At 38.8% G+C, this 27,977-nt stretch overlaps 1 protein-coding gene across 1 annotated transcript in view; it reads left to right on the top strand.

The window, feature by feature from the left end:
• The window catches only part of cntnap2a (contactin associated protein 2a), a 1,161,044-nt gene that overhangs the window by 877,936 nt on the left and 255,131 nt on the right, over nt 1-27,977 (top strand). Inside the window, exon 10 of the mRNA XM_028803276.2 lies at nt 24,340-24,511. Within this exon, the coding sequence (XP_028659109.1) occupies nt 24,340-24,511 (172 nt within the window). The remainder of the gene's footprint in view (nt 1-24,339; nt 24,512-27,977) is intronic.

Here is a 27,977-nt window from a genome sequence, read left to right as displayed (position 1 = left end):
TCTCTGCATCTTGTGATGCGTTGGTTGCGAGGGGTAATGGAATAGCAGGCTGCTTGTGCTGATTGACACATTTACTAAACAAAATATGCTGATGGAGAGGTGTGAAGGAATTTAAGGTGGGCTAGGATTATGAGTGTTTTCAGGGATTCTAGTGTTAAACAAGTACTGAAAAACACAAAGAAATGCTTCAGTGAACAACTGAAACTCGTAATCATCTAATAATGATAATAATATACAGAGGTACCTTGAGATACGAGTTTAATTCATTCCGTGCCTGAGCTCGTAAATCAAAATGCTTGTATCTCAAATCAATTTTCCCCATTGAGATTAATTGAAATGAGATTAATTCATGCCAGCCCCCAAAAAACCAACCCAATTTTTTGTTAAATGTTTTCAACATAAAAAAATGTATTTATAATGAACAAATATTGTATACAAACAAAATAAAATCTAATACATAAAAGAGATCTAAAGAAATAAACAGAGCAGATTAGCGTATTGTATTATTTTTTTCTTTCACTTCACTTTTGCTTAACTTAATTTTCTTCTTCAGTAGTTTTTTTTCTTTTATGCCACACTTTTGTCACTTTCATACGCAGGGTGTTTCAATAGAAACCTGTCCAAGAAGCTTTGTTTCTTCCTCCCCTTTAGAATGTTTCTGAAATGAGTTAGGCAAGTGTTATTAAATAACGCCGCTGCATGACCAGTTGCAACTTTTTCAGGGTGTTTCTTTTCAATAAAGTCTGAAACTTTTTCCCACATTGCCAACACTTCCTTTATCTCACTTGAAGAGATAATCTCCTCCGCCTCTGGTTTCTCTGCAATACTAGTCTCCTGCAGAACCTCCGTATATTGCTGCGTCTGTAGTTCCGTCAACTCCTCCGTCGTCAGAATGTGCTGCAACAAGCTCTTTGATGGCTCGTATCTCGAATTTTGGCTCGTAACTCAAGGCATAAAATCGACCTAGTGACAGCTCGTATCTCAAAAAACCTGTATGTTGGGGCACTCGTATCTCAAGGTACCACTGTATACCCAATATTCACATTATTCCTACTGATTGATAGTTTCAATTAAAAATACAGTTTTCTGTAAAATTGTGTCTTGTAATAACCATCAACAAAGGTCAATGACTAGGAATAGCACAATTTTTTCTACAGCAGGAAAATTGGTAGCTTCTATCAGATTTGAATGTAACACTTAGATATACAATCTTGTACCTTTCCAAAATGTTTCGGAGGGTTTAGATCAAAAGCAGTATACAAATTGAAAAAGGGCTAGTATATGGAAACAACACTTAAGAGAAAATGGTGAAATAAAAATTGCAATCAATAAAAAATTAAATAAAGCCCAAATAAACATAGAAAACTGAACACGATGGAAAATCAAATGAAAGTACAGCAAACTGAAAATCAAACCTCGCAGTGTACACTACATACCATTCACACAACAATAGCAATCCAACAGAACTAAATAAACTTAACAGGCCTTGTCTTTTGACAGCCCCCCAGCCTTGACTCTCTAAGAAGACAAGAAAAAACTCCCAAAAAAAACACTTGTAGGGAAAAAAAATGGAAGAAATCTCAGGAAAGGCAATTTGAAGAGAGATCCCTTTCCAGGTAGGTTGGGCGTGCAGTGGGTGTCAAAAAAGGGGGAAATACAGTACAATAAAGTACACAGAAAAGAACACTAGTAATCCTCAATACAATACAATAATACAATAGTAACATTACAAGTATAGAGCAAAATGCAAGAGTAGATGATATCACATAATATAATTCAAATTTGTTCAGAGTCCTGGAGACCTCGGTCATCACGCTGCCTTCCCCCAACTGCCCATTCCACAGCTGAGTCAGTAATGGGCCAACCAATCCGATGAAAGGACCCTTCTACCCGACAATTCCAGTGCTCCTCTGTCAGAGATGACTTTTTCCTTAGGCAAGCAGACATCTTGGCAGTAGAGCAGTTGTGCCAAGTGCCACATTTGAGAACCGAGAAGAGAAACAGAATAGGTGAAGGTTAGTAACAAATTATAAATATATTACTTATGTTTTAGTGCTAATGACTAACAAAAGAGATGCAGTATGCATGTTACTCTAGTCTAGGTATGGCATCTTTTACAGTAGCAGGCAGACCATTCCACAGTTTAGGGGCTCTGTAACTAAAACCTGGACCTCCCACTGTTATTTTATTAACCCTTGCAATCATAAGACCACTTGTATATAAATGAAGATGATTTCGTACTGTGGCTGGCTGCTCTCCTTCGAAGTGAAACCTGACACAATACAGCTGAAAAAGCACAATATGGAATTCTCACTGAGATAAAAAAGAACACTAGAGTAACAGCTAAAGGCTTGAAGGAATCATTGTAACAGGCTAACATCTCTGTTCATTAGTCTACCACGCACAACACATTAAACAGAAATGGCATACAAAAAATCTTATTCCACACTGGGCATTTGTCAAAGACCTCCTTGACACTCCACACTGCTATCAGGGAAATGTTTTGTGGAATGATGAAACTAAGGTTAAATTGTTTATGAAGAATATGCAGCAGTACCTATGGCATCAAAATGGCACTACATACCAACAAGAAAACATCATCCCAATGGTGAAGAACAGTGGAAGAAGCATCATGATTTAGGGCTGCTTTGCTAACTCGGGGATAGGAAAGCTTGCCATTATCAAGGGGAAAACAAATTCCCACGTTTATCAAGGTATCCTATAGGATAATATCAGGGAGGCTGTCTGCAAGATGAAGCTCAGTAGAAGTTGGAAGATGCAGCACTACCATGATCCTAAGCATCAAAGTAATTCTACAAGATAATGGTATCAAAAAAAGAAGATCCACATTTGGGAGTAGCTCTGTCATAGTCTAAGCCTTAACCCATTGGAGATGCTATGGAGAGCCATTCATGCCAGACATCCTAAGAATACAGCTGAGATGAAACAGTTCTGTAAGGAAGAATGGTCCACAATTCTTCCTGAATTTTGTGCAGCTGTGATTTGCAACTACAGGAAGTACGTATTTAATGTTATTGCCAAACTTAGTTTGAATAGTTAGTAACCCCAGTGTTCACTTACTTTTTCCATAGTACACTGGGAATGTTTTATGGGTTTGTTTAATAAATACACAAAAGATTAATATTGTTTATGCGTTTAGTATAAATATTGTAACGGACGGCCATAGCCCCTTTCCGACCGGGACGTCTACATAATCGAAGGATCGGGGGAACAGACATGCAGAGGGCACTGCCTCTCCCAGGGTCCTAGTTGACAGCATGTGACTTAGATAAAGATCAGATCACATTTTATGACCAGTTAATTTAGGAAACCTGGTAATTCCAAAGGGTTCACATATTTTTTCTTGCAACTGTACATCATTTGCAGATACTATACTCTGAAGTTTTCTTGTGTTCTATTTTATGTATATATTATTAGCATCTTTCAATACAAACATAATTATCCATCCATTTTCTAACCCGCTGAATCTGAACACAGGGTCATGGGGGTCCGCTGGAGCCAATCCCAGCCAACACAGGGCACAAGGCAGGAACCAATCCCGGGCAAGGTGCCAACCCACCGCAGGACACACACAAACACACCCACATACCAAGCACACACTAGGGCCAATTTAGAATCACCAATCCACCTAACCTGCATGTCTTTGGACTGTGGGAGGAAACCGGAAACTCCACGCAGGGAGGACCCAGGAAGCGAACCCAGATCCCCAGGTCTCCCAACTGCGAGGCAGCAGCGCTACACACTGCGCCACCATGCCGCCCACAAACATAATTAACCAAGTAAAATATCTATTTCTTTTGCTTTGTATTAGGGTCTCTTCAACAGATGGTTTAATCTTTTATTAAACACATTCTAATTACATTTAGACAACAAACCAAATTTCTTTTGCACCAATATAATTTTATTCAAAACAAAAAATAATGTACTGAAATACTGTGTCCCACCATATTGTAAGTTAACTTCAGCAAAATACACATCAAGCATTGTCCCAGCACACATTGTTTGTACATTTCCAATCCATAGTGATATGTAAAATCATAAATTTATACCTTCTAATCATAGTAGCATTACATGAATTACTATACACTTTTGTAACTCTCATCATAGCAATAAAATATTGAATAATCTGACAGCTGTGTTAGCATTGTACTAAACATTGATTGTGGCACCTGCCAGTTATGGGGGCAAAGCAAACATTAACCCAGGAAAAGTTAATTTTTCACCGCCATACATAGTAACACATACACCAACTTCCACTCATACCAGGCCAATAACTAAAAGAAATTTTCCAATAATATCTGGGCTGTTAATTCTGTTTCCTTGTTTCCAGCTTCTCAGTGTACTTTTCTCGCTGGTTGCATCTCCTGTTCTTATCCATCTCTCTTTTTGCAGAATATTTCATTTTCTTTCTGACAAGCCCAAAAGCAGTCTATTCTTTGTACAAAGTGATAAAAAGTGATAAAAACCTCAATATGTGTTAAATACAATGTGCAGTCCACCCAAACAGACACACATAGACAAACATAACAAACCTGATATTTGTATAAAATTCATATGATTGTCCATCCATCCATCCATTTTCCAACCCGCTGAATCCAAACAGGGTCACGGGGGTCTGCTGGAGCCAATCCCAGCCAACACAGGGCACAAGGCAGGGAACCAATCCCAGGCAGGGTGCCAACCCACCGCAGGACACACACAAACACACCCACGGGCCAATTCAGAATCGCCAATCCACTTAACCTGCATGTCTTTGGATTGTGGGAGGAAACCGGAGCGCCCGGAGGAAACCCACGCAGACACGGGGAGAACATGCAAACTCCACGCAGGGAGGACCCGGGAATCGAACCCAGGTCCCCAGGTCTCCCAACTGCGAGGCAGCAGCGCTACCCACTGCGCCACCGTGCCGCCCTCATATGATTGTTTTACTTTATTTTCACATAAGTGCAATACAAAAAGATTCAAAGAAAAAAACATTTGTTGGTTCATATCAACTCTGGCTCATGTGATAGTCATTATTAAAAAACTAGTCATTTAGTCCGTTACAATAACGGGCACTAGAACAGTAGTGCATAAACATTAGTAGGAACAGTCTATATTAAATGGCAAGGGACTTTGACCTCATTCTTTTTGTTGGTCGTATTTTTCTTTCTTTCAGCCTTTCTTTTGTTGATGTTTACTTGCTGAGCTGACCGTTCTTCGTGGGCTGCCGCCGTGTATTGTGTGTCTTTAATTTTCTGTGACAGTAATACAGTCTTGTACGTCCGTAATATACCTTTAATTTTCTCTGGTGGTAATACAGGCATGCGCATCGGTAATATGCCTTTAATCTCCACTGACAGTAATACTGGCTTGTATGTGGCTGTAATATCAGTCACTGTATTGTGTACCTTTAATTTCCTCTCGCAGTAATACTGGTTTGTATTTCCGTAAAACTCCTCTAACTTTCTCTGACAGTAATATCGCGCATCGCACCGTGCCCCGTGCATGCGCACTTCACCAGAAGACACACACACACACACACGGACACCTGGACGCACACAGGGATTTTATTAAAGAGGATATTAACACTTAAAAAAGAGTTTAAAAATGTGCTAACTAGAGACAATCACAACAAATATTGCAAGGATTTAGGTAAGGTTACATGTCAAGGAGTAATTACTTTTACAGTGTAATACTTTAGGAATTACAAAAATAGATTGGACACTGCTGTGGTAAAAGAAAAAGAATCTTCTCAGAGCCCATCAGTTGAATGGGTAACAGGAAGTTGCTTTTAAGCAAAACAAACTGTTGTAAAAGATGTTAAAAACTAGAATATACAGCCGATCAAAAACCTGTTACTCTATAAAGTGATGTATAAAATGTAATTGCTGCAGAGGTTATGTGTGTGTGTATGTGTGTATAAATAATATACTATATTGTGAGGGATGGCCGGCCATATATTCCGGCCCACACCTCCAAGCCGCCAGATGGAACCCTCCCAGCAGCATAGAGGTTCCCCGAATTCCAGCAGGGCCTCATGGACCTTGTAGTTTTTACAACCAGCCCTGCTGGATACCATGGGGACCTCCAGGAGACGCTGTAGGGAGGCTCAGGGAATTCTACATGCCCTATAACCCAGAAGTGCGTTCTGATCACATGGACAGAAGGAACGACGTGCTTCCGGGATGAAGAAAAGGAATTTTTATCAGACCTGGAAGTGATACGAGGTCACATGGACTGAAGGATTGAGAACACTTCCGGGTCAGGGAATATAAAAGGACTATGGGAAATCCCAGACGATGAGCTGAGCTGGGTGGAAGGGTGGCAACGCGTCAGGGAGTGGAGGATTGTGATTATTGATTATTGATTATTGATTTATTAAGTATTGTGGAGTGGAGGGTGCTTTGTACACATTTATTATTATAATAAATTCATTTTGGACTTTTATCTGGTGTCTGACGTCTGGTCTGAGGGTTCAAGGGGTCACGGGGACCTTTAAACTGTCACAATATATAATATACTATATATCACTGTCAGGGGACTGCTGCTGATGGAACACATAGTTCCTTGCAGTACATTGTATGCACTGGGTGTTAGTGACTTCTCTCTGAATATTGCTTTGCTTTGTGTAGGATTTCTGGATTTAAACCTATTTTACTTTGTTTTTTTGACCACTATCTGAATTTGTGTATTTGGGTTGTTTGCATCTTTAAAGATAACTCCTTCTGTGTTTTGTGTTCCTCTGAGCTTCTTTCTCTAAATAATATTTTATGAAATAAATTGTTTATTTTATAAAGTTTGTCTGTTTGCCCTTTTTGTTACACAAGCTGAAGATTGACAGACCATTCCTCTTGTAGGGTTTTTTGCATTTTTGCAATTTTTTTTTTTTTACTTTAAAGTATATTGGCTGATTCCCTATTTTGTGGGCCTGCTCCCTAGCTACTTAGGAGGCCTTTTGGAAGTCTTTCACTGGCTAGTCCGCAAGAGAACCAGCTTGTGCCCTAAAACTTCCTGCTGGCTTCACACTGGCTAGGCTCAAGATGGTAAAACTGGCTTAACAGTTCAAAATATACAGAAATGTCCCAAAGTATATCAAAATATTCTGACAAATAAAATAACAAATCTTTATAAATTAATAATGTATAAAAAGCTAGAGAAATATAACAAAAATGCTTAAAAGGGCAAACATTATTTGCCTAAAAGATAATCCACTTCCACCAAGTCCCAAAACACAATCAAAATCCAATAACAGAAACTAAAAAAGTCCATAACCCAAAATCAGAGAAGGAGCAATGCTTACGTAAAGACTCCTCTAACAATCACAACAAACCACTAGCTGGATCTGTCGATCTGGCTTCCATTTAAAGGCAGAGAGGAGAGGGGGACCCAGCAGCAGATACCAATGTGGCCTGCCTCTTGGGGTTCTACCCACAAAAGACATGAAATGGGGGCAGATTAAAAAGACAATACAGAATTACAAAAATAACAGAAAATTCATAAAATATGAAAAAGATTAATTAAAAAATAAAAACATAACAATTAAATACAAAAACTAAAGTGGATACATAATGTAGCTGTGAGTGCATAAGGCAGGATCAAGCACAGGTAAAACACGTGCCGAAAGAAATCTCTCAGTCCAGAAGTTTGTTTTAAAAGATTTTGTGAAAATTCAAAACAAATAATCCACCCAAGAATAAAGAGAAAAATTTTGTTACACACATAGAATAAAAAGCAAAAAAAATGAGAAGTAGTGTTTCTTCTATAAACTTATCTTTTCTTGTCAAATTTCAGTTTTTCTATACTTAAAGATGACTAGGGTGCTCCACCCCCTGCTTGCTTTGCTTGCCCACCCCCGGGTTTGGTTTACCGGATAAACAATTTAAAGAGATTGTTATTTTCATGGGAATTGTTACATATGCATTATTTTCACTTTTACTTTAAAACTTTTGCAAAAACAATACTTATCCTTTATTTCCGGCCCTGGGCGTGGTTACATCTTTTTCGCAGAACGTATAACGCTGCTCGTGTTGTGAAGGGGGGGGCGGCTGAACGCACGTTAAGGAGATGCTGTCAGATCATTTGCTGTCTTTCTGCTGCTGCTGCTGCTGGCGAGCTGTGTGTTCTTTTTGTCGCGCTGCACGTCAATCATTTAAAAGCATGTACAGCAGATGTCCTTTTGCCACTTCGTGTCTCTGCCACTTGCGTTGTGAATGGAGGGCTGATTGCACGCTAAGGAGTTGCAGTCGCATTATCTGCTGGCTTGTTGCTGCTAGTGAGCTGCGTTTTCTGCTTGTGCGCTTTGCATCGATCATTTCAAAGCCTGTACAGCAGCAGTCCTTTTGCCACTCCGCATCTGTGCCACTCGCGTTGTGAAATCGGCCGGGGGTTTAAACACACACTAAGGAGAAGCAGTAGGGTCATCTGCAGGCTTCCTGCTGCTGCAGCTAGCAAGCCGTGTGTTCTGCTTGTCGCTTGTCATTGTTTTAAGAGCTGGGAGTACATGATGTCTGTCTGCCAAAAGCATTCCAACAACTGCTTGGTTAGATGTCCATGAACTTGTTTTAAATGTTGTCTCACTGCCTTGTCTCGCATGACGTTAAAGTGTCTCTCACGGGATGTCAAATTGTCTTCCGAGAAGATCACGTCTCATCTCCCTAGTCTCCCTCCCTGGATTTTTTTTTTATAATAGAGAGATATATTTCATATTCAGTATGTTCTAACACAGGGGCACCCAACGCCAGTCCTGGAGGGCCGCAGTGGCTGCAGGTTTTCATCCTAACCCTTTTTTTAATGAGTGATCTGTTTTTGCTGCTAATTAACTTCTTTTGAATTAATTTTAATTGACTTGGTTTTTAAGAAATGTTTCCCTGAATTTCTTCATTGTTCCTCTGAATTGCTTCATTTCTTTCCTTAAATGGCACCCAAACACAAGTGAAATGTGTAGTGAGTGAGCCAACAGAAGACCACCTAGGTCAAACTACAACCAATTTCACTCCAACCAGTTGCTTAATGAGGCGTTGATTCTTGTCGTTAATTAAACCCATTCTTTAATTCCGTGGCTTGTTGCTGCTCTCGTTGTGCAATAGCAGACATTTCCGAAATTGTGGATTTTCTTTTTTCTAAGAGCAGATCACCATTCCTGACACCTTCACCTTGCTTTATTTTCAGATATTGTATGATGTCACAGTTTGCTGGTCCTGTTTTGGCTCATTTTGTATCTCAATATTGTTTGGCTGCTAAAAATAAACAACTGAGTGGACTGAGTCTTCAAGAGCAAGTCAAATAAAATGAATAAAAAAAAAAAGTGAATTAGCAGCAAAAACAGGCCACTAATTAAGAAAAGGGTTACAAACCTGCAGCCACTGCGGCCCTCCAGGCCTGGAGTTGGGCACCCTTGTTCTAACATATCGTACTTCACATTTAATAGAGCACGTTAACTTTCATATTATTGAGCACGTAAGGAATGGTTTAAAACCATGTGCCTACCATGCCTTACACATGGCAAGGCAGGTCACTAACTGCGACTATTCTATAGTCAGAGGAGCAAGAAGTAGTTAGAATACAGTGATCCCTCGCTATATCGCGCTTCGCCTTTCGCAGCTTCACTCCATCGCGGATTTTATATGTAAGCATATTTAAATATATATTGCAGATTTTTTGCTGGTTCGCGGATTTCTGCGGACAATGGGTCTTTTAATTTCTGGTACATGCTTCCTCAGTTGGTTTGCCCAGTTGATTTCATACAAGGGACGCTATTGGCAGATGGCTGAGAAGCTAGATTGCTTACTATCTGTGATCCTGACGTATGGGGATTGAGCAGGGGGGCTGTTTGCACACCTAGACGATACGGACGCTCGTCTAAAAATGCTGAAAGATTATCTTCACGTTGCTATCTTTTGTGCAGCTGCTTCCTGAAACAACATGCTGCACAGTGCTTCACATACTTAAAAGCTCGAAGGGCATGTATTGATTTTTGACTGAAAAACAAACTCTGTCTCTCTCTCTCTCTCTCTCTCTCTCTCTCTCTCCCTGCTCCTGAAGGAGGGGTTGTGAGCTGTCGCCTTCAACAGCTTTGTGCCGCGGTGCTTTGCATACTTAAAAGCCAAACAGCACCATTGATTTGTTTGCTAGAGATTGTTTTCTCTATCTATGTGACATTCTGTGCTCCTGACACGCACTCCTTTGAAGAGGAAGATATGTTTGCATTCTTTTAATTGTGAGACAGAACTGTCATCTCTGTCTTGTCATGGAGCACAGTTTAAACTTTTGAAAAAGAGACAAATGTTTGTTTGCAGTGTTTGAATAACGTTCCTGTCTCTCTACAACCTCCTGTGTTTCTGCGCAAATCTGTGACCCAAGCATGACAATATAAAAATAACCATATAAACATATGGTTTCTACTTCGCGGATTTTCTTATTTCGCGGGTGGCTCTGGAACGCAACCCCCGCGATGGAGGAGGGATTACTGTATACCAATTCAATTCAACTTCTGGGGGTTATAACAACCTCCCATAGACTACACTAATATTTAGGCAAACATTTAATATAGCTTAAATAACTAGCAAATGGCTCTTACACATCTGGCTCCTAATTGTTTATGCTAAGAGCAGAAATCAATTATTTTAACATTATTTAATATGAACCTTAAATATTAATGAACTTAAACCAAACTTAAGAAACTTAAAACTTAAATGTAAACTTATACTTATACAAGCACAACTAAACAAACTTAAGCATGCAAAATTTAAGATTAGTCATTTCCATTAATTGCTGCTTCATGGAGTAGGCACAGTTTGTTCACAGGTCTGTCCAGTGTGCTGGTTTTGGTTTGTACACAAACTCTTCTGACTGCACCTTTGGCATCTGGCATTGTCTTGATGACTCGACCCATTACCCAGGAGCTACGAGGTGCAGCATCTTGTAATTACACCCACAATGTCCAATTTCTTTATGAATTTGCTGCAAAGCAAAAAGAGCAACATGAGAGCATTTGTGGGTGAGCGTGTCATTCACTTGATCAAGTATTTTCAGCCACTCATGTTCTGGCTTCAGGCCTTGAATCCAGGTCTTTCTTTTGGTGAAACTTTCTATGGTCAATCCTCTTGATGCCTGGTCTGCTGGGTTTAGAGCACATGTGACATATCTCCATTTTGTGGGCTGAGAGTTCTCCCTTATCACTGTAACTCTGTTGGCGACAAAAGTTTTGTAGCATGCACTTTCATTTGCAATGTACCATAATTCGGTGGTGCTGTCAGTCCAAAAGATTGAGTCTTGCAGGGGAATTTGCAGTTCTTGTTTTAGCATCTTGTCCATTTTGACTGCTACCACTGCTGTTGTAAATTCTAACCTTGGTATAGTGATAGGTTTCAGTGGAGCCACTCTTGATTTCCCCATTAGAAATTAACAATGTCTCTTTTGTTCTTTATTAGTTAGAAGAAGGTAAGAAACAATGCCATACCCTTCTTCTGAAGCATCTCCAAAATGATGCATTTGTGCAGACATTATATGACCAAATCCAACTGGTTTAATGCACCTGTTTACATTGTAATCCATACTGTAAGTGAATGCAAATCGTCCACCCATTTTTTCCATTGCTGGACATACCTAACCTCCACTTCTTCACCCCACGCATATTTCCTTTTACACAGTTCCCTTAAAATAAGTTTAGCAGGCAATATAATGGTTGCTAAAAATCCAAGTGGATCATATATTGAACCGACCACTGACAGAATACCACATATTGTAGCAGGCTAATCTTGCAGCTTTACTTGGAACTTGAAACTGTCCATCTGTGTGCACCATTGAACACCTAAGGCTCTTTCTTCTGGTAACAAATCATGGCTTAAGTCTAAGTCCTTCTGATCAATAGCCCTGTCTTCTTCAGGAATGGACAACAAGACTGCTCTGCTATTGCTATTCCATTTTGTAGGATAGAACCCTCCCTTGAAACACAGGGCTTGAAGATCTTTGGCCAATTTTATGGCTTGTTCTTCTGTAGCAACTGACTTTAAACAGTCATCAACAAAGAAATTGTGAAGCACAGTGTTAAATGCTTCTTCAGAAGCTGTGCCTCTGGCTTCCCCTGCTGTTCTTTGTAAAGCATGAAAAGAAACTGGGTGAGGTATAAGAAACCAAAAAGATGTAATGTCATTTTGTATTTCTCTAGTCTATTGTTTAGATAACCTTCAGGCCACCACAGGAAATGAAGAAGATCAGTGTCTTCATCTGGATCTTTCACTTGATAAAACATTTATTTAATATCTGCCATTAATGTAATTGGCTGCTTTCTGAATCTTGTAAGAACTCCAATGAGATTGTTAGTTAAGTCAGGTCCTTTCAGCCGTACAGTTAAAAGTCCATTCTAATTTTATTTTTCTTTGGATGATATACTCCATGGTCAGGGATGTACCACACTCTCTGTTTTTTGAGTGACACCTGTTCAGTGGATACCTTAATGGCATAAATGATGAAAAGTTTGTGATCCTCATGGAATATTGGATTCCTTTCAAGTTTTCTCTTGAGGCCAATAGCACGCTGTATTGCAATGCAACGATTGTTTGGTACTTTAAGTGCCTCATCTTTAAAAGGCAGATTAATGCAATAGTGCCCATCCACTAGCTTGGCAGAACCTGAGGCTATGTGAATGAACTTAATGTCCTCCTGTGACATTTCTTCCTTCTCCTCAAAGTCTATGTTGTATTGCTGGAGTAACATTTGTTCTATTTACATTATTGATACATGATTGACTGTGTAACTTTGCAGTCTTTCATTGTCTGTCCCCTTTATTAGGCCATTAACAATCCATCCAAGAGCTGTCTTCTAGATTGCACCTGAGGAAGAAATATTAGAATTAAGGTGCTTCAGTCTTTCCAAATAATAAAGTGTGGTGCTAATAGAACTATAAGAAACATGTCACTTATGTTTTAATAAATAAGGATGCATTAAGCTAACTGAACAAATGTAATCTAATACAGACACTAAGCTGTAAGAGTGTATTCCTGTAAGACAAATGTACTAAACTGTACTAAACTAACTTTTAAGGTAGCTTTTGATATTGTATAACCAATTATTATGTGTGATGATCATTATGTGCGAAATGTAAGCTATAATAAGATTCTTAAATTGTAACTGCCACATAGCCGTTGAAGTGTTGTAACCTTGATGGTGCAGAAGAATAGGGAAGTGAGCATTGTCTAAAACCACTGAGTTTCATACACCCTATAACCGTTAGGGAAAACTTGCCGTAACTGGACTTATGTATGTGTAAGTTAGCAGAAGTGTATTTCTTAAAATTGTGAAAATATTGACCACTTTTTATCTGTAAAAAGCATTGTGTGCTCCTACATGTTGCAATCCAGGGTGTAATCACAAGCTATAATGATCTATGTATGACCCCAAAATGAACTGCTGTATTTTTTATTTTTTCTTCTTGAGTATTAAAGGAAGTCTCATCTTCCTACTAGGAGGCGGATGGTTTGTGGCTGGGGGTCTGACAGGGTCTGGAGGCTGCAGGCTGCAGGCAGGCTGACGGTCTGTAGCCTCCTCTCACCAAGAATAAAGAAATTGATTTTTATTTTATATTGGCCGCTCGCTTTCAGTGGCATGATGTGAGACAATGGGTATTAGCATGTTAGGAAGGGGAGGATTGGGAGTATGCGGGACCTAATATTTGGTCCACCCCAGATAGATCTATTAAGAAAATTGCAGTAGGACGATTTGTACTTGTAACCCGATCGCTCTGTCATTCATCTTCCACCTCTACACTTACACCCATGCTGTTTACCCTTCAAATCTTTAAATTAGATTCGCTCCACTCATCTCTCTGGGTCCAAGGGAAATAATATTTTGTCTGAATAGCTCATGTTGAACCCTTGGTCATTTTCCCAAAGTCATCCTTCCGTTTACATTGTGCACAATATCTTTTCACTTGAGGCTGAGGCCGATATTACCATTATTTGTGCTGACTTAGTTAAGCGGGGTGCTATTATTCTGATCCAATACTCTCCTGTGAACTCTCCTATTCTGCCAGTTAAAAAAGCAGATGGCTCGTGGCGGTTCGTTCAGGACCTCTGCTGAGCCAATGCTGCTATACACCCTAGGACTCCTATAGTCCCTAATCCTTCCACTATTCTCTCTACAGTCCCGTCCACTACTATGTGGTTTTCTGTTACTGATCTCGCGAATGCTTTCTTTTCAATTCCTGTTCACCCTGACTCCCAGTTCTAGTTCACATTCACTTTTAAAGGGAAGCGTTGGACCTGAACTGTGATGTCGCAAGGATATACAGAGTCTCTGTGTGCGTGCATGTGTGTGTGTGTGCGCGCACATGTGCGTGTGTGTGTGGACAAGAATTAGAAAAGATAAAAAGAAAGGTTATTGGCCAAAAGGGGTAGTGTCCTGGTGCAATATGTAGCTGAGTTGCTTTTATGCTCTGAGGCTCAGGAATAATGCGAAGAAGACACAAAGGTTTTTGTTGGTCTTCCTAACGGAAATCGGGTGCAAAATGTTCCGGAAAAAGTTGCAACTAATTAAAGAAAAGTGAAATTCCTGGGTCATGATTTGACTGCAGGGGAAGTGCATTAATACAGTATGTTGACGATTTATTGATCTGTAGTGATACAGAGGAAGCATGCGCGCAAGATACGGAATCATTATTTAGATATCTTGTGGAAAATGGCCATAAAGTCTCTAAAACAAAGCTGCAGCTGATTCAAACCACTGTCAAGTACTTAGGGCATGACATCACTTGTGATACCAGAGCTCTGTCAAAAGACCGCATAACCACTATCCAAAATCTTCCAAGACTGGCCACAAAACAACAGGTTATGTCTATACTAGGCATTCTTGGTTATTGTCGACAATGGATCCTAAATTTTTCTGAAAGAGCACAGCCCTTACAAAATCTAGCTAACACTGTCGACCTTCCTCTTTCTGGCCGCATACAGTGGAATAAGCAGGCTCTATGTGATTTAAAAAGTGCACTGTCTAATGATAGGATCGAGGCTATTAAAATTTTACCTCATCCTATTACAAGGTGGCTTGTTATCCGTCCTTGGAATGTTAGGAATTGCAGGCAATGGGTTCAAGATTTTGCTGAAAAAGCACAGCCACTCCAAGACTTAGCAAATTCTCCTAATCTGGCCTTACATGATAAAATTTCACGAATGAAGCAGGCTGAAAAGGCTTTAACTGATATTTAAATAAATTTTAATGTCCATGCCTGCGTTAGAACCTCCGGACTAGTCTCGTCCTTTCACTCTGTTCGTGAACGAGAAAGGGGGGGTATATGACTTGCAGTACTAACTCAACAACAAGGAGATAGACAAAGACCGGTCGCATATTATTTTAAAATAACTGGATCCAGTGGCCACTACAATCCCAGCCTGTTTGAAAGCAGCTGCTGCAACAACAGAGGCCGTATTAGCATGCTCAAACATTGTGCTCATGAGCCCCTTAATGGTAAAAGTACCGCATGCAGTTCATTCTATCTTAATGCAAACGAAAATATCACATCTTACTACTGCACAAGCAATACACTATCAAAATGTACTGTGCACTCTCTCGAACGTCACAATTGAAAGATGTTCTACGCTAAACCCAGCCACTGGAAGAAAAAGGAGACCCACACAATTGTCATGACAAAATCACAAAAATCTTGCAAACTCAGATCTGACTTACAGGAGGTACCTCTGGAAAAAAGGGAAGATGGTTGTTCATTGCACTTAGAAGACAGGATGTTGTCTGCCAACTACAATATAGTCAAAGAAAACTGCCTACTTGAAGCAAACCGCATTTCATCCGTACTAGGTGCACAGGCAGCAGAAATTATAGCGCTCACCCGTGCCTGTCAGCTGGCTGAGGAAAAAAAAAGTCACTATTTACACCGATTTCAGGTATGCTTTTGGAGTGTGCCATGATCATGGGGCATTATGAAAAATAAGGGGATTCAAAACCAGTACTGGTAAGCCCATACAACATCAGAAATTAGTGGAGTCCCTTCTCGAAGCTATAATAAAACCATCAAAACTGGCAATAGTTAAATGCAAAGCCCATACTGGGAAACAAGACCCAGTCAGCCAAGGAAACGAACTGGCTGACCACTTTGCTAAATAGACCGCCTATAATAACACACCAGTCTCTTTATTCCAACAGAAGGATGGCAAAGGCACTGATAATCAAATTATTTTTTTACAGAGCGCTGCCACTGACAGAGAAAGGATAACGTGGTCCCAAGAAGGATCCCTCTCTGATGGGGTCTGAGCCCATAAGAAAACTAACAAACCTTTCCCCCCCAAACTCTTCTTTTCCAGGAATGGCAAAAATTGCACACGACCTGGATCATGCAGGAAAAGACGCTATTATTCAGGATGTTGAGCGACATTGGGAAACCACAGGGTTCTCTACATATGCTGAACAATTCTGCCGACGATGCGCACTATGCCAAAGGCTTAATGTAGGTAAAGGTACTCAGTCTTATAGGTCTCCGAGCCTCCCTGAAGGAAGTCCACGAACAGGTTAATCAGGCTTGGCGGACCGGTCCCCCACCGACGGAGTTCCAGATCCCCCTTGGAACCTGGATATTGGTCAGAGACACTCAAAGGAAACATTGGCATCAACTTTGCTGGAGGGGACCATTCCAGGTGCTGCTATCTACACCTCACGCCGTTAAAGTCGAAGGACTTCCTGCTTGGATCCACGTCTTCCACTGCAAAAGATGGCACCCATTATTTTTGCAATCTGGGTGTTGTTTCACTCTGTAATCCTGATTGATGGACATCAAATTCACATTCTGAATTATGAAGTAGGGAAAACATCCTCAGTACAGGTTGACTTTTGCTCTGTTGTTCCCTGTGCACTGGACAGACAAGACAAATGGAGATGGTCTGAAAAATACGTCTGTGTGACTCAACCCGGGTATAAATCTGATTTAAGCTCCTCCTCCAGCCTGCCTGAATGTTCAAGCTGGAGTGATGTGTTTGCAAACACTGGAACTCAGGACTGGGGGTACAATCTGTGGGAAGCCCAGGAGCATGATTTAAAACAAGGTTATCTATAATTAAATCAGGGTTTACTCCTTTCTTGAATGCACGTCTCTCACTGTAAAAAGTGGACTGAATTATTAGGTTGTTGCTATTTTTTTATTTTTTGGACTTTCTATGTTGGGACTCTGTCAAGGGATTATTCCCTTTTTCTTAGAGGATAATCTGCAATATAAGTGATTGAAGGTTACTATTACACAATTAAGAACAGATTCTTTTTATGCATGTGCCACTGCTAACCCCTATCTCCTAGATGTATTTCTTCCCAATAATTATTTTTTAATTGTGATATTTTTAAGGATACACATAACTTTCCTGGTTGCCCTTTCAAGTGTATCTTAATGTCAGGAAGTACACACTAGAAATGCTCCTAATTGAAAAGTAAGGATTGTGTGTTGTGTTCAGCAACAGTTGCTGTACTTTTATGCCTAACAACACTGCCCCGGACAGTTCCATTACTCGTACTTTAGCTGGCATTAGCTCCCTATCTATCGAATTAGCAGAAAACTCAGGTATAGTTAACCCTCTTGATGAACTCTTCCAAAAATGGTTTGGTTCTTGGGCCGGTTGGATTAAAACCATTCTCATAACTGTCCTTATTCTCTGGCAGTTGTCATGCTTTTTGGTTGCTGTCTTATCCCATGCATCTGTGCCCTTTTACAAAGGCTTATCAGCGCCTCCATTACTAGGGATTATCTCCTCAGTGCTGACCCTGACTTCCAGTATACACCTTTTCTCTAATCCCCCAACCCCTTTCCAAACCCTTTCCCAACTATGATGATGCAGAAGTCTAACTGATAAAGTGCACATTTAATGTGCAAAGGGGGGAATTGAGGAAGAAATATTTAGAATTAAAGTGCTTCAGTCTTTCCAAATAATAAAGTATGGTGCTAATAGAACTATAAGAAACATGTCACTTATGTATTAATAAATAAGGATGTATTAAGCTAACTGAACAAATGTAATATAACACACACACTAAGCTGTAAGAGTGTATTCCTGTAAGACAAATGTACTAAACTAATTTTTAAGGTAGCTTTTGATATTGTATAACCAATTATTGTGTGTGATGATCATTATGTGCGAAATGTAAATTATAATAAGATTCTTAAATTGTAACTGCCACATAGCCGTTGAAGTGTTGTAACCTTGATGGTGCAGAAGAATTGGGAAGTGAGCATTGTCTAAAACCGCTGAGTTTCATACACCCTATAACCGTTAGGGAAAACTTGCTGTAACTGGACTTATGTACGTGTAAGTTAGCAGAAGTGTATTTCTTAAAATTGTGAAAATACTGACCACTTTTTATTTGTAAAAAGCACTGTGTGCTCCTACATGTTGCAATCCAGGGTGTGACCACAAGCTATAACGATCTATGTATGACCCCAAAATGAACTACTGCGTTTTTTCTTTTTTCTTCTTGAGTATTAAAGGAAGTCTCGGCTTCCTACTAGGAGGCAGATGGTTTGTGGCACACTAGAATGTGACAGGGTCTGGAGGCTGCAGGCTGCAGGCAGGCTGCTGCCAGGCTGACGGTCTGTAGCCTCCCCTCACCAAGAATAAAGAAATTTTTATTCTATATTGGTGTCCGTTTCCTTGTTGTTCCCGACTTTCAGCGTCCACACACTTTCATTGCAAAACAGACATTGCTTACCGCATGCACGACCAGCTATCTCCACCTTTCTGACTGAGGTGTGTGTATTCCTGTTCTTGGCAGCAACAGCAAAGCTTGTAGCAAAACTGCTTTTACTCAGGGCACCTTTCAGAGGAAACTTCCCTTGATCGGTCTTGTTCTTTTCCTTCTTAAATGTATTGCTTTGAGGGGCTGTGCCATACACAGAACCCAAGGCTGTTGTTGCCTGTTCTTCCATAAATTCCACTAGGTTGACAAGTTGTGCTCGTCTGCCTTCCATACTTTCGATACTCTGAGCTACACATTGCCACGGTCCTAATAGGTCTTGTGGAAGCTTGGAGATTATAGTACGAAAGTTATCATACTTTCAAATTCATGTCCGTCCTTTAAGTTGGACATAATGTTCATACAGCCACCAAGAAAGGCCACATAATCCATCAGACCTTCTCCATCGTTTGGCTTTATTTGCAGCCACCCTTTGGCTTTCCTCATGTATGCATCTGCTATCTGTAGTTGGTTTCCATAAAGGTTTTCGAGCTTCATTGTGGCCTTTTTGTAATGTTCTGCTGATGGCAAGTATTTACAGCTTTTAACAATTTCATGGGGTGAAACTTTAGTAAATTGTGATATGAAGTCCAATTTATCACAAGGGTTCTCCATCACCTCATCGATAGAATGATCAAATGCTTCAATAAAATCCACATAGTTCATTGGATCGCTGTCAAATACTGGAATCTTTCTATATGGCACATGAGGTACTTGTGCCTTATTTTGATGTTCATTCTGTTGTTCATAATGCTGTTGGCGAGGCTCAAATTTACTTTCATTTCTATATGAAAAGTTACAAATACTTATGTCATATGGTTCTTCATTCCTCACATCCGGTTTCTCAGGAACATTATAGAGATTTGGTTTACTTGGACTTGGACTGTGACTGCATACTTTAAGAGCTCTCAACTTTGCATTAGATTCTGCGATTGCAGCCTCTAATGCCAGCTGATCTCTTTTCGACTTTATCTGTGCCTCAAATCTAGAGTCTGCTGCCTTTTTTGAGTCTTTGCTTTGGCTAGCAGCACAGCGCATGCTGCCTCTTGAGTCCTGAGAACACTAACTGAGGTAGCTGCTGAACTTACTCGACTTTTAGTGTTTACAGAAACTTGAGATACACTGTCGGCAGGAATGATATCGTCAACAAATCTGTAGCCCTTGAATTGGTTTGGTTTGCAGAAAAGTCAGGTGGCAGCCTGGAGAGGTTTTTATTTTGACATATTTCCAAAACCCATTCCATCATCTTTCCCATAAACGTACATAGAGTCTTCAGTTTAGCATAAAAACCCTTATGTAGACTTTTCCGTTCTTTTTCGTCGCTTTGCATGGATAATAATTCATCACTTACCTTTTATATTCCATTCTCAGGATGAAGAAATCGTTCTCGATAATTGTTTTTATTTTTTAACAGATTAATTTTTTTGTAAATCCTTTATGTGCTTTATCAAGCTGGATAACTGACCATATTTTTTGTTTATTTCCGACTGAAGAGCAGCACCTGTTACTGAAGGGTTGGCCATTGCCATGCATCCAGAGATTAACCCTGTCTGTGCTGGTACAGTGAACTGCTTGCTGTCGTCATGGAAATGGTCCTCCTCTATAGAAACACAATCATCAGGGTAACCACTCAAGCCACTCGAGCTTCCGGGTAGAGATGTCATGTTGATCATGCACCAGAACAGGTTCCCTTTAAAGTATTGAAGCTGCTTTATCTTAGTTTATACAGTCAAACAAGGAGCGCTAGCAGTTCTCTCAAATGGTCAACTTCGATCAATTGACAAAGATTAAAGTACCTGTCCAATCTTTCAAATCCTCAAGGTTTCTTCAACGTAAGGCTTAAACAGGCAGGTTTTAACCTTTTAATCTTAGGCTGGTTTTAAACTTTTAATGTAGCTGCAGGTGCGTAAGACAGGATCAAGCACTGGTAAAAGTGTGCCGAAAGAAATCTCTCAGTTCAAAAGTTCGTTTTAAAACATTTAGTGAAAATTCAAAGCAAATAACCCACAAAAGAATATGGAGAAAAGTTTGTTACACACATAGAATAAAAAGCAAAAAAAAATGAGAAAGTTTTTCTTCTATAAACTTATATCTTTTCTTGTCAAACTTCAGTTTTTCTAAACTTAAAGGTGATATATTTCATATTCAGTACGTTCTAATGTACGACACTGCACATTTAACAGAGCACGTTAACTTTCATACTATTGAGCACACAAAGCACAGTTTAAAACCATGTGCCCACCATGCCTTACACCATGCCTTACACAACCTTAACATCAGGTGTCCTGCATGTCCTTTATGTTCTGGTAGTCTCCTGCAAATCAGTTTCTCCTCCATGACTCCTACAAATAATTATAATCTCCAGGAAATTATTAATTTTTGATATTTTGCTTAATGATTCAGCAGAGATTTTTTTTCAAAATCTTTCTGAGCCTCATCTGCAATTTCTCATAGTGTCCTCCTCCTTTGAAAATGATTGTAAAGTTGCAGATAAGAAACATAATTTTCCCAATATGAAATTGCATTGGTAAAGAAAAATTTCTGGATTTCAATCGTTGAACTCATCACTACTTGTATACTTTGTGCATCATTCACCTGGCTCATACAATTGCAGGCTGTACAATCAAATGCAATCTGTGTTGAGGGGTTGCACATTTTGAGCACATCTCTCCCGGACCAGTGAACCAACGGCAGACAAAAGAAGGCAACAGGATGTTGTTTTAGGCTTAAAAAATTCTTGTTTTCCAAGGAATACTTGTACAAAAGAAAGCTTTCATTAACTGCAATGTGACTATCTTCAGATTCTGTTTATTTGCCAATGATTTTTGCAATAAATACAGATCATCCTATATCATGTTTCCATTGGAAAAAAATAACTGGGGTTACCCAAGCAAACTAACTTATTAGATATCTATAATGTATCCAGCGCTGTTGATTTCTATAATTTAATTTAATTTGAATACCTCAAACTCTAAACCGTAGTTGTCATGATGACTTCTGTTGCAAGAAGTACAGAACGGCATTACAATCTATCTGGAAAGGGTAATACTTGTATTGAATGACTGAAAGCCAAAACATTATAAGCCTCAAAATATCTTAAGGAATCCAAGTGTGTCCAGTTCCACTGAAAGGAACAGCTGCTTTGATGTTTCCAATTGTAAACAGCATTAAACATAGCCTATCTACTGCCTCTTTTTTGGCAGCTGCAATGACTGGCAAACTCCTTTAAAGCCGATGCAAGGTAAAAGTTTTGTAGGAAGACACAGCAACTTCCCAAGAACAAAACCCACAAGAAATGGAAAAATATAGTCTGAGCAATCAATGTTAAGTAAAATAAAAAAATGAGGCGGTTCACATGAATAAACAGGTTTACAGTTTCAGAAATGTTTCATAAAATGTACCTTTTGTCATGAAAACTGAAATTGCAAGTGGGTGTGAAATCTAATGGTAGTCCAGTATACAGTGTATGACAAGAAGATGAAACATTAATCTGCTCAGGATTAAAAAAAAACAAAATTGTTTAAGAATGAGAGACTAGAAATCTATCAATTGTCAAACAACTAAATTTAATTTACAGTGTAGAAGATGACCAAATTCATTAAATATACAGTAGCTGTTCCTAAGTTTTGATCAGTCCCAATCACTCTGAAAAATGTAGATTTGTCCCTTCTGGACAGAAGCTAAATTACTGGGGAAAACGGCACTGTTAACTAAGTATCTTAAGTGGTACATTATAACAATAATGAATAAATGTCATATTTATGTATTGTACGATGCAAAGGGAAATCTGGGCAGTCTTTCGGCCTTTGAATCCCTAGAGGTTTACTGTATATTCTCCAGCATCCTACTGACTGAAATTTATATTTTCCTCTCTAGCCATGGCATAGGAAATATTATCAAACCAGACCCTGACTTTTGCTATTATTACTCTTGTATGCTTAGAAATGACTACAGTCAAAAGTAACATAAATTATGCTTAACGTAGTTAGGGGATCTTTCATTTTTTTAATTAATTTACTTATTTTTTCATTTTGTTAATCATTTTGACCTACACCATAAAAATGAACATTTTATTGGTTTAAGTATATAAATAGTGAAACATTATTAAAATGGTTGCTCACAGGAGCTGGAAGCACTGGGGAATTTTGAGATACTTCTGTCTGCTTTGGGAGAATTCTCGTGTTTTTACTTTCCTTTTGGTTTCCACCTCTGGTGTTTTGGTGCTTGTGACATTGCAAATTAATAACATTATGTAGCAAATGATGCACAGTGCCTTACTGCCAAGTGTGTTCTTGCTTATGACATCCATAATATCATTTTATTCCAAAGCCGGTAGATAACTTAGTATCGTGTCAGAGATTTTTGAAAAAACACAACACCATTTTAAAATACCTTGAGCAAAAGACCAAATAGAAAATAGAAAAAGAAGCAGCCAATATTCTCAATATATGATATATTTTGGCCTCCTAACTCAAGTGTCATCTAAGCCAAAACTAGGCATCAAAACTCCAATATGCTTAGAAACATAAAGTAGTGTCAGGATCTAAAACTAAAGAATACGTTTTGTGGCCAGCACAACCAAAATGGGACAGTCCTGTAAAATATCTGTCCCTATAGAAGCAACAAACAATAATTTTTGTAATAAAGCTTGTTTAACTCAAAAATAACCTACGTTAACAAAGCAAAAATCAAAAGCCAAAAGTGAAATCCAAAGGATAAAGCATAAAACACCTAATGGATAATCGATAATCAACAGGGAGTAGAACAACATAAGCCAGAGTTAACGCTTCAGCAGAAAAATGAGGCAAAAGGAGAAATTTACTTGGTCTTTAAGTTGCACTTGAGGTCCTTAATTGTATGCATGTTTGGAAGGAGATTGGGGCATGCTAGAACATTGCAATAAACAAACATAAAGAAAGAAACTTCTGATACTATCAGGTTAAGCATCCTTCATTAGAGACTGTAATTAAATAATGCTAAAGAAAACAAACTATTGCTGGGTTAAACATAAGCCAAATTTTTCTTTAATATGTAATTTTGTATACAGTGCAGAGCAGTAACCACTCTGTCTTAAATTTAAAATTACATAGGCTACAACATATTGAGCTTCTTGATTGCATAAATGGCAGGCGCATCTACACACCTTCAGTACTATTATTATTTGCTCACCACATTTGATGGAAATGTTGAAATTCATATGTATAAAGTATGTTTGATTACTTTCTTGAATTATAATTTAGGGAACAAATAAAATCTGTCAGCATGTGTCTGAGATGAGTCTGAAGCTATAAATATGCTACAGTAAGCAGCAAGTTATTTTTGGTAATTTTGCTGATGGTGGTGTATATATTTTAATGAGATGATGTGGTGATTATGAGTTTACTCAAGTGTGTGATGAAAGTTTACATATAAATTAAAGTGTATTGAACTGGTTGATTTTCCTCAGCTCATTGCTTGTTACTTTACTTACTTATATTTGTTTACGTTAAAAAGTAAGCAGTGTTTATTTGCTATAGGCCATTTCTCTGTCATCTTTTTATTAAACTTAGGGACTAAACCATAATTCTATACATGATATTGACAAACAAAAATATTTTGTCCTGAATTTTTATTTTATAGGATACATGCGCAGAATAAATGCATCTGTCCTAGCTCCAACACTACGCTCTTTTCAAGGCTGCATGCAGCTAATCTATGTGGATAATCAGCTGGTGGACCTGCATTCTCTAGAACAACGTAAAGTGGGAAGCTTTGAAAACATCAGCATTGATATGTGTGCCATCATTGACAGGTATTGCAATTAACAACTTTCCTTCTTTAAATCTCACATTGCAAGACATAATTAGATAGTTTTACATTTGGCATATTTAAAGAGTTTGATGTATTATGTTTATATGTAGAGCATGTTTGTTTTTTAATTGTATTTTGGAAAGATTTAATTTAATTGTATTTTGGATTGTTAACAGAATGTGTTACAGTTGGCTTATTATTAATATTTATCATTGATTTACTAGTTTGAATGTTCAAGCCATCTTGCTCACTATAAGAAAACAATAAATAAATTAGCAGACAGAGATTCATTAAAATTACTGGAACAAATTTTATAATTTCCTTTAATCTCTTCACAAAACTGCACCATTTCCAAAAAGATATTCATGGTTACCCCACATAAAAGATTTTATTTTAATTGATAACAGTGAATAGAGGACAATTCTTAAAAACACACAAAGCTTTGTTTCATTAAGCAAGTTGTTCTCTACTCGAGAAAGCTTTTATTTTGTACAGTATTATTAGGCACTAGCACTGACGGTTCTCATGGAGCACAAACGCGAACATCGGAAGAGTTTCTTTGCAGCCTTTGTTGATTTTCATAAAGCGTTCAACATCATGAGGGTTTGTGGGATCCCCTTAAGGTTGCTGGATATCATGGTGTGCCTATACACTGGTACTTTGAGTGCTGTGAAGAGTGGAGGCAGAACATTTGTGTTTTTCCCAGTTGATTCCGGGGTTCGTCAGTGGTGTGTTCTTGCTCCTACTCTATTCAATGCTTGCATGGACTGGGTTTTAGGCAAGGTCATGGGGTCCATCAACTGTGGGGCATCTGTTGGTGAAGAAAGATTCACTGATTTTGACTTTGCTGACGATGCTGTAATCTTCACGGAGTCAATGGAGGCTCTGATCAGGGTTCTCAAGAAACTGGGCAAGGAGTCTTGAGTGTCTGAACTTGCGAGTGTCCTGGATAAAAACCAAGATCCAAGCCTTTAATGACCTCTTGGGCACAGCCATCAGCTGTGTGTCTGTCTGCGGAGAGAATGTTGACCTTGTCGAGAGGTTTATTTACCTCAGCAGTGACATTCATGTCTCTGGTGACTCTTCGTATGAAGTCAGTAGATGGATTGGGAGAGCATGGAAGGTCATGAGGTCGCTGGAAAGGGGTTTGTGGCACTCCCGATATCTATGCAAAAGGACGAAGGTCCAAGTCTTTAGAGTCCTGGTGCTTCCTGTCTTGCTATATGGTTGCAAGACATAGACGTTATCCAGTGACCTGAGATGAAGACTGGACTCCTTTGCTACTGTGTCTCTTCAGAGAATTCTTGGGTACTGCTGTTTTGGCTTTGTGTCGAATGAGCAGTTAGTCATGGAGTCCTGAATGAAGCACATGTCCTGCATTGTGTAGGAGCTTCAGATACGACACTACGGCCATGTGGCGCAATTACCCGAGGGTGATCCAGCTCGCACGATCCTCATTGTTGAGAACCCGAGTGGCTGGAGCAGGCCAAGGGGACACCCACATAACACCTAGCTACAGCAGATACAGGGTCATTTCTGGAGGGTGGGACTGGACCGCATTTCTGCCTAGGGCTTGCCAACCAGGATCCCGAGCTGTTTCGTCATGTGGTGGGTGTGGCAATGCACTGTACCAGTGCATGCTCCCCAACCTAATTATTAGGCATAAACTACCATATTACTAACCCTATCTGGAGCTGGTTATAATCTTAATTTTCTTTCCAGACAGAAAATGCATTTTATTATTTTCTTTTTGTGTAATGTCCTTTTGGCATCTGCTTGTTTTTTAAACATCTTCTCTTATTTGAATGCCTAATTTAAATCTCTTGTTTTGAATATATATATGCAAAACATTTTTTTAGTGAAACATGAGTAACCAGACATTTTGATGCCTTATTTAAAGTTGTATATGTTTTAATGCAGTAATACCTTGGTTAATGAATCTTCTAAGAACAAAGCTCCTTTAAGTCGGCTGTTTAGAGTCCATTTTATTTTATAATTTGTCACAGTATCTATTCAGTGTTTTTTCCTTTTTGAGTGATTACTGAGGGGTTTTGGACTTTGGAGATTTTCTTTGTCTAGTTTATTTTTATATTTGAAACTTAATCAAAGGTGTCAACATAACTTTCTGTTGATTGTGATGATATTTTACTTTTTTGTGGACACTTCTTTTGTGAATGCCTTTATATGAGTTCCAGTTGCCAGGGGTATGACTTCAGAGGTCAGGACTTAAGGAGTCATTTAGGTTGAGATTAAAAGGTCATTTCTGTGTGCATTTTGATATCTGCGTTTGTCAATAACATTCTCTAAAACCTTTGCTTGTTATTTGTTTGATATTTTTTGGGTAACAAATTTTATATACAAAATTTTGGCTTTTATTTTCAGATTTTGTTTTCGGGAAAAGTAAATTTTGTTTTCCTGGTCTTGTTCATTTTATTTTAATACATCTTATTTCCTGGTTCTTCTCTTTAAAATACTCTCCCATAGTACATCAGCATAAAATACACGTAAACAAGTTTAAGTACCAGTCTGCTCTGATAGTGTGGAAGAAATAAACCCCTGAGGAAAACAGGACAAGTTCAATCAATTAGATTTTTATTCAGTCACAGATGAGCATGTGGATTCTACATTGCAAGGCAGAAGAGCAAAGTTAAATTTTTTTCTTAAAAATAAACATATTGTTTACTTAAGCATTTTATTTTAGTACGCTAATGAGCCATCTGTCCTTTTTTGTTTCACTGATCAGATAGGCCCTAAAGAAGGAAAGGTCAGCTCTCTTGTGTCAAATAGATGTGTTCCTAAGAAACTGGAAATTTTCCTAGGTCAGCTTACTGCACCCTGTTTTATGACAGACGCCGGTATGAATAACCTGCCATTATAGCAAAATGGCTTTGTCAGCTATTAACCCTAAGTAGCTTGCAAGCATTTAATTTTTCTTTCACAATAGTCAATGTGCAACCTCTCTACATGGAATATTAGTTGTCTGTCCCTTTGTTTGTGTGTGCTGTAAAACACACATTTATTGTACAGAGTGTTTAGTTGTTTCATGTATATTATAGTTATTTTTATTTATTTTTTATTAAATAATAATTAAATAAGTATAAAAAGTATAATTTGCCAAGTATATCCCAAAAGCAGAAAACAATATCTTTAGAAGCTATAATATAGATTGTAAAGAGCTAGAGGAAAAGAAATGCCACAAACATGAATCGTTAGGGTTAGCACCAGGCCATGAAAAGAGTAACGGCCAGTAGCATTGTGTGACTCTCCTTCTTCATCACCCCTAAAACCCCTAAAATAAAATGTTGTAAGTGGCTTTAGATAAATTTCACTGCACTTTGAGAACAAATTTTGCCATGCCATTTGGAAATTGATTTGGTACTCAAAATTGCAAATCATGTGTGAAAAGTTGATGGAGACCATTGCTTATGTATATGATGAGTGCAGGGTAAGGACAGTTCCTAGCAAGG

Source organism: Erpetoichthys calabaricus, chromosome 6, assembly GCF_900747795.2.
Source record: "Erpetoichthys calabaricus chromosome 6, fErpCal1.3, whole genome shotgun sequence".
Classification (NCBI taxonomy): Eukaryota; Metazoa; Chordata; class Cladistia; order Polypteriformes; family Polypteridae; genus Erpetoichthys; species Erpetoichthys calabaricus.
This window is presented reverse-complemented; position numbering and strand designations above follow the sequence as displayed.